Here is a 16,082-nt window from a genome sequence, read left to right as displayed (position 1 = left end):
AAACACTGCTCATACCTAACAGAGGCTCACACCTGAGGTCTAATGGCGTGAACAGAAAAGCTTACCACCCATCACTATCAGCAGCATTCACGTTCACACCAAACTGCACCAGGAACTTGACAATCTCTGTGTGGCCAGCGCACACAGCATTGTGAAGCGCGGTGATGCCTTCATCGTTAGGCAGACTCGGGTCATCAACCTGAAACAGCAACGAGAAGGGTGAACAGCACGCAAATTTCTTGTCAACTGGACTGTCACTATCAACTGGTCAACAGAACAAAGTATAGATTCCTTAGACTTTTGTTTTGAAAAAATCAGAATTAAAACCTACAGGAACCAAGAAACCCTACCAAAAATAATTCTAGACAGAAAACAGAATAACCACATAAAGATGGTGATCACTATAAAAAGAATTTTTTTTAAGAAATTGAAGGACAGTACCAGGAACTATATCTTTACCATCATTTTTGTTTATTTATTCTCCCAACTTCCTACCACAAACTAGTTTCTAAGTTAACAGATATATTTGCCATGGAGAGGAAAAAAGGTCAACTAAAAATATTTTAAATAGTAAGCTTCTGAATAGCAGGAGCACACCTGTAATTTAATACCGTATAGTGCAAGCCCAGACCAAAGCAATTTTTAAATGAGCTTGTGGTTCCGTAGGATAAACACTGGACTACCAACCTTAAGGTTGCCAGTTTGAGCTCACCAGTCACTCTGTGGGAGAAAGAGGAGGTTTTCTGCTCCCATAAAGATTTATAGCTCCGGCAACCCTATACAGGGTTGCTAAGGATGAGTTAGAACTGACTAGAAATATACTGAAAAGAAATATACTCTAGACAACCCAAAGTAAAAATTTACAATCACGTCTTTAAAATAGCATAGTCTATTTTGGAACATGCACAAGAGAGTCTCTACACCAAGCTATTCCGCCAAAAGAAAACAATTTAAATATGTATTTAAATTCATTTTCTATTAGATTCATTTTCTATTAGAGATTTAAAACAACATGCAAGTCTCCAAGACCCTCAGAGGGAATATATGAGAAGGCATGTAAGCTTGCTGATAACTGTGTTGGTCTACATGTGAGTGGAAGTGGGAGAAAGGCAGCAACAAAGATATGGGCTTAGTTCAATCACGTTCCATAGACTCCTGTCGACCTTGAGATGAGAGAGAGAAGAGGAAGGGCTGGTTGGTCTCAAGTTTGGGGAGACTTGGAGACTCCTGAGCCCATGGACAAAGACCTAACCATGGAGGGCTAGAGCTGAGAGTAAAGCATCCAGCTGATATGAACTGAGGGGAAACGCACAAGAAAGCTCAAACTTGCAGCTAGTACCCATTTGACCTCACTTCAATGGCTTGATAATCAGAACTGGACTAGAAAAAGATTTTTTTTTTTTTTTTTAAATAAAGGAAACAAGTGTAAATTGGTATAATTTGATGAAACTGACCTATACTTATGGCTGTAGTAGCTCAAAATACTGAGAGGGAAGGACTCTTCAGATGAAGGACCAAACCTATCCCCTCTATACACAGGTTTGATAGGGACAGGCAACTTAAGACATTGGCTACCTAAAATGTTGTTGTTGTTAAATGCCGTCGAGTCAATTCCGACCCATAGCAACCCTGTGTAAGGTTTCCAAGGAGCAGCTGGTGAGCTTGAACCGCGAACCTTGCAGTTCAAACAGCTTTGCAGTCTGGCGCATTAACCCACAGCGCCACACCACATGAGGGGGAGCTATAAAGACAGAGTGGCTGGCTTACAAGTTTTCAAGAGGGTATTTAGTTTCTGTGTGTGTGTTGGGGGTGGGGTGGGTTTAGAATCCCCACTAAATAGTTTTCATCTTGTTTAGATGGGTCTGGTGAAAGATGGGGATAAGATTCATTGAATTCAACAGTGAGTAATTGTTAACATGACTAATTACAATTGTCACAACTGCAAAGGTAGAAGTTGTACAACAAAAGTGGGGGAGTAGTTAATCTTACATTCCAGGAAAAGAGGACCTTAGGACCATTAAGAGAGAAGAGTATGAGCGGAACGTGGGACCCTAACCAGAGAAGCAGCGACACCAGAAATGGAGAGATTGAGCAGCTGAGGGCTCTAGACTCATGGGAAGAGAAAAGCTGTGTGCTGGCAGCCAGGAGGCTAGCTTCCAGAATATGTTCTTGGGTTATTTAAATAATTATATATTCTTGGTTCTTTCTGTACAACAACAACAAAAAAAAAGGGGGGGGGGTGGTTCTTGATAAAAGAAGCAATCTATGATGGTTTTGGGAAGAGGAAATGATACATGTGCTAGAGGGTAAACACACATTGACATGGGGGATGGGGCAGGCAATATACAACCAGAGGGAAGTTGACAGAGGAAAGATGGGGGTGGCAGAAGACACAGCGAGGAATGCAATCGTTAAAGTGAATAAAAGTAAACACTGTAAATTAGTGGCGCGTGGAGGGGACTATAACCATGTAATGAGGCAAAGTATATGATCTGTTGAATGTAAAATTGATGATCTCCTCTGTAAACCTTCATTCAGTTCACAAGTTTAAAATACAACAACAAAAAAAAGGGTTCTGGCAAAACCAGTAATACATGTGCAGCACAATCAAAGAAGATCTATCTCATACAACATATACAGAAATGAACTCAACATTGAATAAAGATCTAAATGTAAAACCCAGATGTAACGATTATTAATGAAAAATTAGGGACAAATTTGGGATCTCTACTTCATAGCATGATTTACACTATTAAACATAAGTGAAAACACACAATTAGCATAAAGAAAAACACATGACTGGAACCTCCTAAAAATTAGACAGTTATTAAAAAACAAAACATGCAAGGTGTTCTTTTAAATTTTTTGTAATTATACCTCATATATAATTCTCTGTACAAGGTCAAATTCTCCCTCCAAAGATGAATCTAGAAGTAAAGCAAGGGGATTGAATTTCACCCTCATTCCATGAGCAATTCGTTCAGATCCAGTTTTACGTAAGTTTGTTCTTTTGCCCTGCAGAGGAAAGGCATGGAAAATTAAGGATCCTGGTCTAAACAGATGAGAACAACAAAAACAAAAGGGGAGAAACAACACCTAGCTAATAAAAGGAATTAAAAAATTATAAATATATATTTAGCACAATTCATTGACATATAAAGAACACAAATCATAATATTCAGCTCAATAAATTTTCACCAAGTAAACACACCCATGTAACCAAATGGGAGGAACTTAACTTTACAAACACTTAATAAAATTAAATTTGAGTAAGGAGCTGTGGTAGCGCAGTGGTTACATATCAGGCAAGGTCAGCAGTTCAAAACTACCAGCTGTTCCGCAGGAGAAAGATGAGACTTTCTGCTCCCATAAAGATTTACAGCCTCGGAAACCCAGTACAGGGTCGCTATGAGTCGGAACTGACTCCAAGGCACATAACAACAACGTTATTTAGGGGTCAGTTCCAACCCCAAATAACCCTGTTACGGGGTTTTTGAGGATCGACTGTTGGGTTAGAACTGCTGGCCTTATTAGCAGTCCAGAGGCTTATTCTACAGTGCCACATATACACATTCACAATAAAACAGTTGTCACTACATCAATTCCAACTCACAGAAACCCTACAGGCCAGAAAAATTGCTTTATAGCTTGCCACAGTTTTCCAATCACCAACCTTTTGTTATACAGCTAAATGCTTAACTACTGTGCCACCATAAGCAATGTGTGTAGTCTGATGTGGCAAGTAGGCTGGCTTTTTGTCGCATGTCAAAATTAGCCAAGAACAAATGATCTTTAAATTACTTATTTCAAGTAAGAAAAAAGAATCCCCCACTCTTAAAATTGTGCAAGAGTATAACTTGGAGTTCTGGTGTGGTACTGTAGAATACGCACTGGACTGCTAAACACAAGGTCAGTGGTTCCAATCCTCCCACTGTTCCTTGAAAACCCTAAACAGTACTCAACAAGAATAACTGGGAATTAAAACAGCTAACATTTATTGAATGATTACTCATTTGTGTTGCTATGAGTCAGAACCAACTCCAAGGCACTTAACAACAACAACATTGATTAAATGATTACTCATTTGATCCTCACAGAAACCCTATTCTCTCCATTTTACAGATGAATACACTCGGGCACCTAACCAGAATATGGCAGAGCTGGAATCCAGATTCTCAGAAGGCCTTGCTCTTAATCATTTCATCCCAAATGCCTCCTCAGGGAAAAGGGTATTATCACTGTAAATAATTAAGATAATTAGTCTGTCTTAGATACAGCAAGTAGAATCCTGCCAGTCGTAAAATGTTACCACTTTTAAGAAACTTAACTATACTTATACTTTTCATTTTTCACCTTTTTCTTTTCTTTTGGTCACCCCACCCCCCTTTCTGATACCAGTTTCAAAGTTTGGGGTATTAAAAATATGTTTCCTCTATACTTAGAATGGACTGCTGATGTGGTGCTTCAGGTTAATGTGCTGGGCTGCAAGGTCAGTTTGAACCTCAAGGTCAGCGGTACAAGCTCACCAGCCACTCCTCAGAAATCCTATACAGGGTCGCTATGAGTTGGAACAACAACATACTTAGAATGGACTCCTGGTATGGTGCTGCTGGACCAGCACACGATTGGGAACTACAAGGTCAGTGGTTCACATCGACTTTGTAGTCCAGTACATTAACCCAAAGGGCCACACGAATGGGTTAAAAACCAAGGCAAAATTTTAAGCACCAGATCTAACTTGCTTATAAAAGAGATTTCTTAAACATATCCAGCCATGTGGAAATATTTTCTAAAGTGTCACATGCCACACACATTGTTTTCATTTTAGCTCAAAAAAAAATGAAGACTGCTGAATGAAAAACCTTAAGTGGCACACAATACATTTTAGAGTTTGCAATAGCTAAAATGTTGTTTCTTTTAAAAAGAAAAGAAAAAGCAATGTGGACATTACATGCCTGCGGGGAACATAATTCAGAGGTGCAGGAACGCCTGTTAGACAACATGCATGATAGTGTGACAGACAGAGAAAGAAAATCACTTTCCTACAAAAAGAGTCTTAAGAAAGGATGACACTGTTTTGTAAATTGGTTTCCTTTGTCCTTGAAAAAGTGAAATTTTTTTTTGGCACACAAGAAACAGGGCGGGAGAATAACAAAAGTAGCTACAGTGTGCACTCGGTTGGGCCAGTATGGGTTAAAACTTCCTTCTTTTGTCCAATGAAAGAAGCGAACCCCAGAATTAGGAGATACAAAGTTATTTAAAAAGCATTAACCTCAGTGTTAAAGCCCCTTTTCCTATAATCGTTTACTAAATATAATTTTACAGCAAATGTTCACTCTAACCACAAAGTTCAAGTAACTTTTATCTTTGAATAACTATCACCTCATCTAAGTTATAACGAGTTGAGCACAAAAACTATTATCTTATCCTTAAAAAAACACTATACCAGGTTTTCTACTTTTATAAGGATCCTGCTGCTTCTTTTGCTTACTACAATAAAATGAAACTCTGAAAATGTGGATTTAATGGCTTTCTGTACTCTCAGCTATTTTAGGGAAACATGCAAAACTTCTGGAGAGAAGTTTCATATTTGGGAAGAGTACAGAAAGCATGCCTAAGTCATTTTAGAATGACTTAATGTTAGTGTTAGAAACCTGTTAAGGCGCTGTAGGGAAAGCACTGGACCACAGGTCAGTTTGAACTGCAAGTTCAGAGGTTCAAATCCACCAGCCGCTCTTTGGTTAGAATTCACTTAATGGCACTTAACCCAATATTCGTGCACAAAGAAACCTCAGGGGCAGTCATGTTATCCAGAGGTTTACAAACTATATTGAAGGTGAGGTAGTAGCTCCCACCACATTCTCTGTGCCAGTTAGCCTTCCCTGCCCCCATTTCATGAAACCCTTCCAATATTGTCCTTATCATTTAAAATAAATTTCACTGGCAAGAAAAAGAAGTTTGAAAAAGTGGGGTTCATCTACTGAGCAAAGTTATGCTCTACATGACTTCACAGAGCTGAGCTAGTGATCAAACCCAGGCCTCATCATCCCAGTGTACTCCTACGTCCCTAATAAGACACATTAGCTTGACAAGAAATAAGTGTGCTATTTATAAAAAGAAAATTCTATTTCCTTCACAAAGAAATAGATTCTTCCTAAAAAAAACAAAGTTCTTTATCCCCAATATATTAACTTTTCATGGCATTTATAAGATCCACTCTGTACCAAGGGTATTTTAAAACAAAAGGGCACACAGTAGAATACATTTGCTACTGTAAGCAATTTGAACACAAACCATCTTTTCAAAATGGCTATACTTGCTGATATTTCACTGCAGTTTAAGAATCAACAATCTAGAAGAGTTGTTAAGTTCCATGGAGTCAGAGACCCTGTTTCCAAGGAGCGGCTGGTGAGTTTGCACCACCAACCTTGCAGTCCAGCACACAAGGTCACACCCGGACATCCCTAGATGAGCAGGACAAGGTAAAAGGCCGAATTACTTACAGGAGGCAGAGAAACCTGCCCTGTGATCTCAGGGGGACGCATGCTCACTGAGTCTTCTCCCGGCCCTTCAGGTTCCCCCGATGGGTATGGTGGGGGTGGGTATGGGGGGTACTCCTCCAGGTACACTTCAAGCAGCTGGGGCGTCTCTGGATTTGGTTCTTCCAAGTTATTTTGGAGATTCGGGCTGCTGTCTGGGGCTCCTTCAGACACATAGTCACATCGCGGAGAAGGAGGTGGCACATCATTTGTCTCTGTGCTGGCATTCCCTGCTTCCTCTGGGGATACTGCTTCAGGAACTAGAGGGACCACCTCCACCTCTGGTTCCACGTGTAAGTATGGATTTGGGATCTCGACTGGGCTTTCTGAGCTGGCAGTCCCCGAAGCTACCTTAGATGGGTATGATGGGACAGAGATGGTCTCCATGGCAGCTATGGTGGTCCTCTGGTACAAAAGTTTCTGAATGTTTGGCCCATTGGGACCCTCGGGCTCTGTAATAGAGCTACGTTTTTTTAGTGGCCTGGGTGCATTCGACAGTTTCTTCCGTAGGGCTTCTAGGTCAGCATCACTCTGGTTTCGGTAAGGATGGGATAGGAAGGGCAGTAACTTGGTTGGGCTGAGTGGACGTGGAATTCTCTCATTTTCATGGTTCTCCTGAACTGAAGAAACAGGCTCTGATTCAGGTTCAGGGCTGCCAGGCTTGCCCTGGTTATTGGAATAAATGTTCCCTGGGTACTGCTGTTGGTTTTGGGCAGCAGCAATCACTGGCTTGCCATATACTAATTGGAAAAGGAAAAACCCCTGATTAGTACTAATTAAGCAAAAGCTGGCAAGTAATAGGTTCAACTATCAATAACTAAAGCTTACTTAAACAGCTATTACATAATGTCCTTCAGTACAAGTAATGTCTTTAAAGAATCATTTGAAAATGACAAACCAAGGCTTCTATCACTGTACAACTTACTATAGAATCACAGCCCCTACTGACTGTAAGATGCATCACTACTTTATGCACCAATAAGACAGAAATACTGCCAAAAGTAATAGTCAGAAATCACTACAATCTGCATCCACATTTCAGATATCAAAATGTGAAGAAATGTACACACTAGAATCAATGAAAACCTAGTATCCTCTCATGTATTAAACACTAAAACTCAACATGCACGATATTCAAGTTTTTGCACATTTCAAGTCAATCAATATGATTGATCAGTTGGACTACGAAATAATGTAAGAACCACCGTATTTACCAACGCTTTTCCCCATAATAGAATTTTATATAAAAATCATCTCATTCCCAAATTACTATATTAGCAGTTTTAATCAAGAGATGGGGGTGGGGAGGCAAGGCAGAAATGAGGTCAGTCAAAAAGTATTGCTATTAGGGTTCTAGTTCATACATGCATGGGCTCTTTCCTAATTAAAGGTGTTCAAACATGCCAGTGAGGAACTGCAGACATGTTCTCTCAGTAATACACTTGTCTCAGCCCCGTTAGGGTGCCTTCAAAAACCAGCTCTAGTCAAATCAGTAACTTCTGAGGGGATTTGCTTGGCCAGTGTCAGTTCAGAAGGTTATGGACACTATTTTGGGGGATTCCAAAGCAGTAATCTTGATGGATTTTCTCAAAGGGCACAGGTCAACCACGGAACATATTAGGAAGAAGTTTTAAGAAAACGGAAACCTGCACTGGTTAAGAAAAAGGTCAGGAAACTGTGCCAAGGAAGTCTTTTCCACCACGGCAACACATCTGCTCATTCTTCAAGGGGACAAAGGACTGTCCTTTGCAATTTTTGTTGGGAAATCTTATTCCATCCACCCTCCCGCCCTGCCCCTGCAGACTTCTTTTTGTTCATCAAACTCATGTAACATTGAAAAGGGAACACAATTTGATTCCCTTGAGGATACCAAAACTTCCATTTTGAAGAAGTGTAAATCATCGTGTACAGAATCCTTCAGGGAAGGACTAGAGAGCTGGAACCCCACATTAAGTAGGATGCAGACTAGATGGAGGATATGCCAAGAAATAACAGCTGCAAAAGGTTTCTTGAATTTTTAGCAATCCATTTTTGACATACCCTCACATACTGAGTTTTTACTATCAAATTTCCAACACTTTAGGTCACAATTACATGCATATCTCATGACCAGAAAGATAATACAGTGGTTTTTATTCTTACTGATAATAACTTCTTCTTGTTGTTGTTAAGTGCCATTGAGTCGGTCCTGACCCACAGCGCCTACCCTATAAATTACCAGATTGTATACACTTGGAACAATTTAATCCAAGATGGACCAACACAGTGTCTACAACGATGGGCCAAAACGTAACAACAGGCCCCAGGGCATTTGGTTCTGTAGTGCACAGGGTTACTACGAATCAAAGTTGACTTGATGGCACCTAACAATAATGACAATCATTTTGTGATTTTATATTTAGTTAGTAGCTCTGGTAGTGTAGTTACGAGTCGGGCTGCTAATCTCAAGATCAGTAGTTCGAAAATACCAACTGTTCCACAGAAGAAAGATGAGGCTTCTGTTCCCATAAAGATTTACAGCCTCGGAAAACCTATGCAGGGTCACTATGAGCTGGAGGCGCCTCCACGGCACACCATCACCATGCTCTCAACAAAACAACTTAAGATACAATACAGTGTTGCTATTTTGATCTATATACAAGGGCAGTCATCTAATGCTCTAAACTCCAAAAACACCTGGACACACCTATAGTGCAGACCTGGCCTTCTGTAGCATAGACATGGCCCCTGGGCATCTATCTTGCACTTACCAGTGAGCTCCTCAAGAAGTGGACCACACTTCACTCATTTGTTGCCTTCAATGTCTACTCCAGCAGCTGACATTTTCAACTCTCAGTAACAGAAGCCACAATTCAATAAAACTCGTAAAATAAAAGCATGAGTTGAAACAGATAGGGTCATTTTGCTGTTTGCTGAGAAAACTACAATGTACACACCATCTGCACATGAAAATAAGGTCCAGAAGCTTACCGCTCGAAAAGTGTGGCCCTCTGGAGTATGTCTTGGTCAGCGCACTCTGCACTGCCTGCTGGAAGTTTTTCCCAGGAGCCTGATGCTGGGTGTACATGGAATATATTGAGCTGGCTGCCACGGTCTGCGGTTTTCTGAAGGGTGGGAGGAGGGTATCCTTGGAAGGCTGAGGCGTAAAGGGCCGGACCGCAGCAGCAGGTGGACTTTCTTGTTTAGAACCTGGAGAAAGGGTTTGGTCTTGACCAACGGAAGGCACAGTGGGAGACAGCAGGACCCTCTGCTGCTGCAGTCCTGCCGTCTTCAGTTTATTTCCCGCAGATGAAACAGCTGTGGAGAACTGCTGTGGACTGCCATCTGCCTTAACGTCTGATGGAGACTGATTACTTTGTCCAAGATACGGCAAATTAATCTGTTTAGGCTTTGTAGGAACAGGAGGTGGTACTTTAGCACCATTTTTATTTGTAGCCTGTAACACACAATTAAAAGCAAGTTAAAATCACTAAATATCAGGACGTTTTAGATGGTCTACTTTCATAAATGAAAGTATACTCTAACTCTGCATAAATATTACCTCTAAACTTTTAATCATTAAAAAGTTTTACATCTCTGGACTTCATCGCATTTAAAAATGGACTTCAGGAACAAATGCAATACAACTCCTCCCTAAAAGACTTCACTCTTTGCCTCCACTTCTATGTGTCCACTTGAAAACTTTAAATCCCTATCTTTCAGTTACAGAAGGACCGATAAATGAAAAGCCATTCTTGTTCACTGAAACTTCACTGTGGCTTCAATTAAAACACACGCATGTAACTCAAAGTATCCATCTATAACTTGGTTGTCAGAGATTAGTATCAACGATCAACACTATGGAAGCAGCAGTCAAAACATTATATTAAGCACATCTGCTGTACAAGACTTCTTTAAAGTGTTCAAGAGCAAAGATGGCAGTTTAAGGACTGAGGTGTGATTGACCGAAACCACTGTATTTTCAGTAACCTCATATGCATGTGAAAGTCAGACAATGAATAAAGAAGACCATAGAAGAATTGATACATTTGATTTACGGTGTTGGAGCAGAATATTGAAAGTATCATGGACCACCAAAAGAATAAACAAATCTGGGTTGGCCAAAGTACAACCAAAATACTCTAGAAGCCAGTATGCAGAGACTTTGTCTCTGAAACTTCGAACATATCATCGGGGGGACAAGTCCTTGGAAAATGACATCATATGTGGTAAAGTGGAGGGTTATTTAGTGAAAAAGATGATGACCCTTAAGGAGATGGCGTGATACAGTGGCAGCACAATGCGCTCAAGTGTAAAAACAATTGTGAGGATGGCACAGGGCTGGGCAGTGTTTCATTCTGTTGTGCATAAGGTTGCTATGAGTCAGTACTGATCCAACAGCACACCTAAAAACTACAAGTTATACAACACTCATCATCCAATCACTGGTATAATCTCAACTCCAAATTCTGAAAAAATAAAATACTTAACAGCAGAAAGACAATGTTCTTCAATGCACTTACATTTTTTAAGCAATCACATGAAATATGACCCAGAAGCAAGTATAACAACAATTTGGATGTGAGAGCAGAAATACACTCAAGCAACAGAAATTAAAACAGAATGCTGCTGTTGCATTTTCTTACTTACTCTGTTTCTACTACTCTCCTGCAGCACATGGTTCTTTATCCCATTTAAAAACCTCACAAAGAATTACGACTAAATTTTTTAATCAGATATCTTAAATACCTGAGCATCCCGCAAGATATCTTCACTGCTCTGGTTTTTCCTCAGAGTACAAAAGGAAGGTGGGGCAGCAGACTGGTCTACTGTGTCAAACATTGAGAAGGGCCGCACTTTCTTCTCCTTCTCCCTCAGCAGAACCTCCCCATCATCAGCTGAAAACAAACAAATCATAGTAACATTCAAACAGCATGATCAAATTCCTTATCCACTCACACGTCTGTGTCTTCTGAATTTCTTGGAAACCCTGTATGTTTCGAACATAAAAATTTAGTGTGTTTCAAAATACAAATTCAATATGGTTCTTCTGATAAAATTAAGTTGATAAAAGTATAATCCAAATGCTACAATGATAGCACCCTTAGTTCTCAGCTAAATGACGGCATACTGGAAATAAACTAAATACTAACTTTAAAACACCGGAAAATAAACTACCTAAAAACGAATACATATTTACCTCTTAGCCAAACAACAGACAGGCATATAAAATTAACAATAACACCTGTGTAGAATGTGCTCCTTACATGAGACCAAAAGGACAACAAAAGATTGGGGACAGGGACACAGAGGACAGGGACACAGGGGCTAGGGACACGGGACAGGGACACAGGGGAAAACGGAGAACCCAGGGAGGAAATGGGGCAAGTGCTGACACATGGCTATCAATATCATGGAACAATCTGTGTACCAATTATTGAATAGAAAACTAATATGCTATGTAAGCTTTCATATAAGAACAATAAAATGTTCAGGAAAAAAAAGAACGCACAGTACTTCATAGCTGACCAACATATAACGTTCAGGAGCTGCACAGATAAACTTTACCTTGTTCTGGAGTGTTCCCAGGGCTCTTTGGTACAGAAGCAGAGCTCTGGCTTGGGAAAAGCTCTGCATTTGAATGACTCCAATCAAGGCTAACTGGATGAAGTTTAGAGCCTACAACACAGGGAAGCAGCTATAAATAATCCAGTATCCCAAGTGCTTTTTAATCATCCATTTTACTGCTAAGAATTTTAATCTCTAAAAACAGCTTTCAATTTCAAACTCACAACCACATTCTAGGAAATTTATTTAGAAAATACCCTATCAGATTTCTGTTTCCAAGTTAAAAATGATTACTTACTCAAACAATTCAAAATTTCTCATAACAAATACGAAGTGTGCTCTACCCATGCATCCATGCATTACTCTTGGGAGTGTATGAAAGCCTTACCAGGGCACAGCTGAGCACACGGCAGGGCCTCACAACATCTGGCTCAGACACGCATGCACCACCACAAGGCAGGAGGGGCATTGCTTTGTAACCCCTAACTCCCACAAATTAGTGTCATTAGGGTTCTTTCTACAGTAACATTTTCATGTCAAAGCTATGGCTTTTATTTTTCTTTATAAATACAAGCAACCATAACTCACTCAACAGAATATTACTTCTTCATAGTAGCAATCATGGGGAAAGAATGATGTTTAAATTAGCTGTCACCTGCATGTGATTGTGGTTCAGGAAAACAGACTATTACTTTTTCTTTCTAGGGATCCGAATGGTAAGATCTTTAAAGGATGTGGTTAACCTGCTTTCCCCCAAAACTCGCCCTTTTTCTCTTCCGTTTACAAAACTCTGACTTGCAACTCTCCATATACCTCAGGCCTACACGGAATTTAAAGATTACTAAATATATCTCCCAATATTTTTGCCTTTACACTTGATTCATCAGTCAGCAAATTCTCCCACAAAAGCACAGAGTATGTAACACTATTAATCCACAGAATAGATTCGCGACCTCACATTCTGTAACCTATGACACCCTAACACTTGTATAGGTGGTGGTGTTTACCCAAAAAGAACAGTTCTGAAGTTAATACCAGGTTAAAATTTCCTTGTCTAAAATAAGAAAGAACTTTTCAAAAACAATTTTCAAGATTTGCATAACTATTACATTTTACTTTTCCAAGGTTAAAAACTATCTTGTACTAATAAAAGGTACTCTTAGAATAAAGGATATGATGACAATGTTTTTTATAAACCAAATCTGGGAAAAAGAATCACAGAGGTGGGGTGGAACAGAACTATGGAGGGACTTGAAAATTACTTGTGCTTACCTTTAGCTTGTGACGCGGCTCTCATATTGGGCAGTGTCTGTATTTTCATCGGCCCCTCTGAAGTTTGCATGGCCACGCCCCCATCAGGCAGGGCTGGTTTCACCAGGAGTTCAGGCCTTGAGGGAATCCGTGGCATAGTAGATGACTGGATATAAGGACCTACTGCAGCCACTCGACTCTGCGCTGACGTTGCTTGCTGGGGAAGACTCCCATCAGATGAAACCTTAGGGGAAAAGAGCATAGGTCCTTTAGTGCCACAACTCAGAAAAACTCATGGATGTTAATTAAGTGCAGATAACTTTTCAGGATCTAGTCCAAGTTTATTGGAAATGTCCCAAAACAGAAACATTTACAATGAACCCATGCTGTTACTGGTATTTAAATGAAAGTGGAGCTTCGCAGGTAATAACACTGAAAAGTAAAAGAATGCTGGGTTATTTGCTTTGCTGAGAGCACACTTAGCAATGACTGTGAAAAGGCTTCTGATGAATCACTGATCTCGCTGGGCTGGTCAGCCTTTTACTCCTCCCCCAGCGCAGACAAACAGCCTACTTACTGGAAGATTCTCTTTTTGCTGGAGAGCCGCCTTCTTCTTCCACAGCCGGTCCCTGAGCTCATTGACTCGCTTATCCATGACGGCCACTTCTGAATTACGCTTATTCAAGCACTCCCTCTGGTGCTGAAGCTTGGCGTTCTGCTCTTGATTCAATTTGTTTCTTAACTGAAAACAGAAAAAGAAAATGAAAAAGGGTAGCCAAGAAGCAGGAAGAAAAACCTTCTCAAACAGATTAGCATGTGAATAACTATAATACAGTTTCCAAAAACTTAAGGTTCCTTCACAATTGTCATCTTAGTTTAAAAATGAGCCGCACCTGTGTTAGACCAACAGCTAAAGTTGTCAGGAATGACTCAAATGTCTGGTATGAGGTCCTATAAAGTTTATTGTGGATTTTTTGGGATTTAGGACCCCAAACCTAGACAAAAACAAAAAGTAACCAAAAATCCAGCCCTTTCTGCCATTTGAACAAACACTCTGTATCCCTGCATTACTCCCTATATGGTGCAGTTAACACACTCAGCTGCTAACTGAAAGTCCACCCAGAGGCACCTCCAAAGAAAGGGATGTACTTCACAAAAATCAGCAACTGAACAAACTATGGACTATGGTGAGTACCAAGTGAAGCTAACAAGCTAAGATGCTTGGAGGTCTTTTGAATCTTGGTTTTCCTTGCATTATATTATAAAATAGACACTAGAGGGGAGAGAAAGGAATAGCCAGAAATATCACCATAGAAAGCTTGTAAGTCCGTCTTCTGCCTATAACTGATTGGAACACCTAAAATGGGGCTATAACATGCCCAGTGAAGGAGGCTTCCTGCGGAGCCTCTGCAATACATAAGACTATTGGTGGAAGCTTGAAACACATCCAGGTCTTCAGAGATGGGAAATTTCCACTTGAAAGGACGAGCAGACCAGCCTGGAGCAGCTAGAAGAACAGAAGATACTTCTTGAAAGAAAGACTTACAGGAAAAATACAAAACAACATAGGCAGACCGACTGTTTCTACAAGAACAAGCCAGTTGCTTGCCCAGGAGACATCAAGGCAAGTGGTCAGGTTCCTTCAGTGCAAACCCCCTTCCAAGACTAAGATTCAATGGGACTACATGCTCTGATTGGTGACCATGTTTGTCACCGATAAGGGGAAGTGAGGGAAAAACAGCAATGAAGCTGCAAGCTAAGCCCTACAATGCTCAATAGACTCCTGTGAACACGGGTAAAGACCTGGTTGGCCAGCAGTGTGGCAAGACCTGGGACTATTGGGCCCAGAGTCAGTGACATACCCACAGAGGACCAGAGTAGAGTGAAGCATCCAGCTGATAAGAAGAGAGGGCATAAGCACAAGAACACCCACACTTGCAGATAATACCCACTTGACCTGGCTTCAATGACTTTATGATCAGAGCTCAACTAGAAGAAGAAAGAAAAGGAAAAAAAAGAGTAATCTGACACAATTTGATGAACTTGACCTACACCTAGGGATACAGTAGCTCAAAAGAGGGAACAAATCCTTACAGCAAGGATCATTCCCAACCCCCTCCATACATACACAGAGTAGACAGGGATGGGCAACTTGGACATTGGCTATTCAAAATGGGGAGGGGAGGGGCCTACAAAAGCAAGAAGTGACTGGCTTACAAGCTTTCACGAGGGAACCCAGATCCAGAGGGTATGAAGGAAGGTAGAATCTCCACTGAGTAGTATCCAATTTGTCTAGGCAGGGCTGATGAAATGAAATGCGGACAGGTCTCTTGTGATACAATAGTGAATAATTGTTATCAGGACTGCTTGTGAGGGTTGGAAATGTAACGGTAGACGTTTTGTAGCAAGGAGAGGAGTGATTAACTTTTCAGTCTAGGAGCGGAGGTCCCTGGGACCATCAACGGAGAAGAGCAGAGAGCGGGACCCTATCCAGAGAAGCAGTGATGCCTGCCTGACATGGAGGCAGAGACAATGACGTGGAGAGATGGAGCAGTTGGGGACTTTAAACACAGAGAGGGAGAGGGGCTGTGTGCTGACGACCGGGGGGCATGCTTGTAGTTATACCCTTAGGTTGGTTGATGACGCATGGAGGGGATTGTAACCATGGCACTGAAACGATATACAATCAGATGAATGCAAAACTAATGTTCTCCCATGTAAACTATCACATAATTCTCAATAAAA

At 40.7% G+C, this 16,082-nt stretch overlaps 1 protein-coding gene across 2 annotated transcripts in view; it reads right to left on the bottom strand.

Annotated features, from left to right (window-relative positions):
* Window positions 1-16,082, bottom strand: part of TP53BP2 (tumor protein p53 binding protein, 2) — a 62,187-nt gene that overhangs the window by 12,795 nt on the left and 33,310 nt on the right. For both annotated transcript variants that reach the window (XM_006871144.1, XM_006871145.1), the window contains exons 7-14: window positions 13,915-14,079; window positions 13,359-13,581; window positions 12,087-12,197; window positions 11,268-11,416; window positions 9,510-9,975; window positions 6,504-7,279; window positions 2,878-3,015; window positions 66-199 (exon numbers count right to left, since the gene is read on the bottom strand). In XM_006871144.1, the coding sequence (XP_006871206.1) occupies window positions 66-199; window positions 2,878-3,015; window positions 6,504-7,279; window positions 9,510-9,975; window positions 11,268-11,416; window positions 12,087-12,197; window positions 13,359-13,581; window positions 13,915-14,079 (2,162 nt within the window). The remainder of the gene's footprint in view (window positions 1-65; window positions 200-2,877; window positions 3,016-6,503; window positions 7,280-9,509; window positions 9,976-11,267; window positions 11,417-12,086; window positions 12,198-13,358; window positions 13,582-13,914; window positions 14,080-16,082) is intronic.

The sequence above is a fragment of the Chrysochloris asiatica genome, unplaced genomic scaffold, assembly GCF_000296735.1.
Source record: "Chrysochloris asiatica unplaced genomic scaffold, ChrAsi1.0 scaffold00161, whole genome shotgun sequence".
NCBI classification, from domain to species: Eukaryota; Metazoa; Chordata; class Mammalia; order Afrosoricida; family Chrysochloridae; genus Chrysochloris; species Chrysochloris asiatica.
Note: the sequence above shows the minus strand (reverse complement) of the source record. Positions and strands in the feature narration are given on the sequence as shown.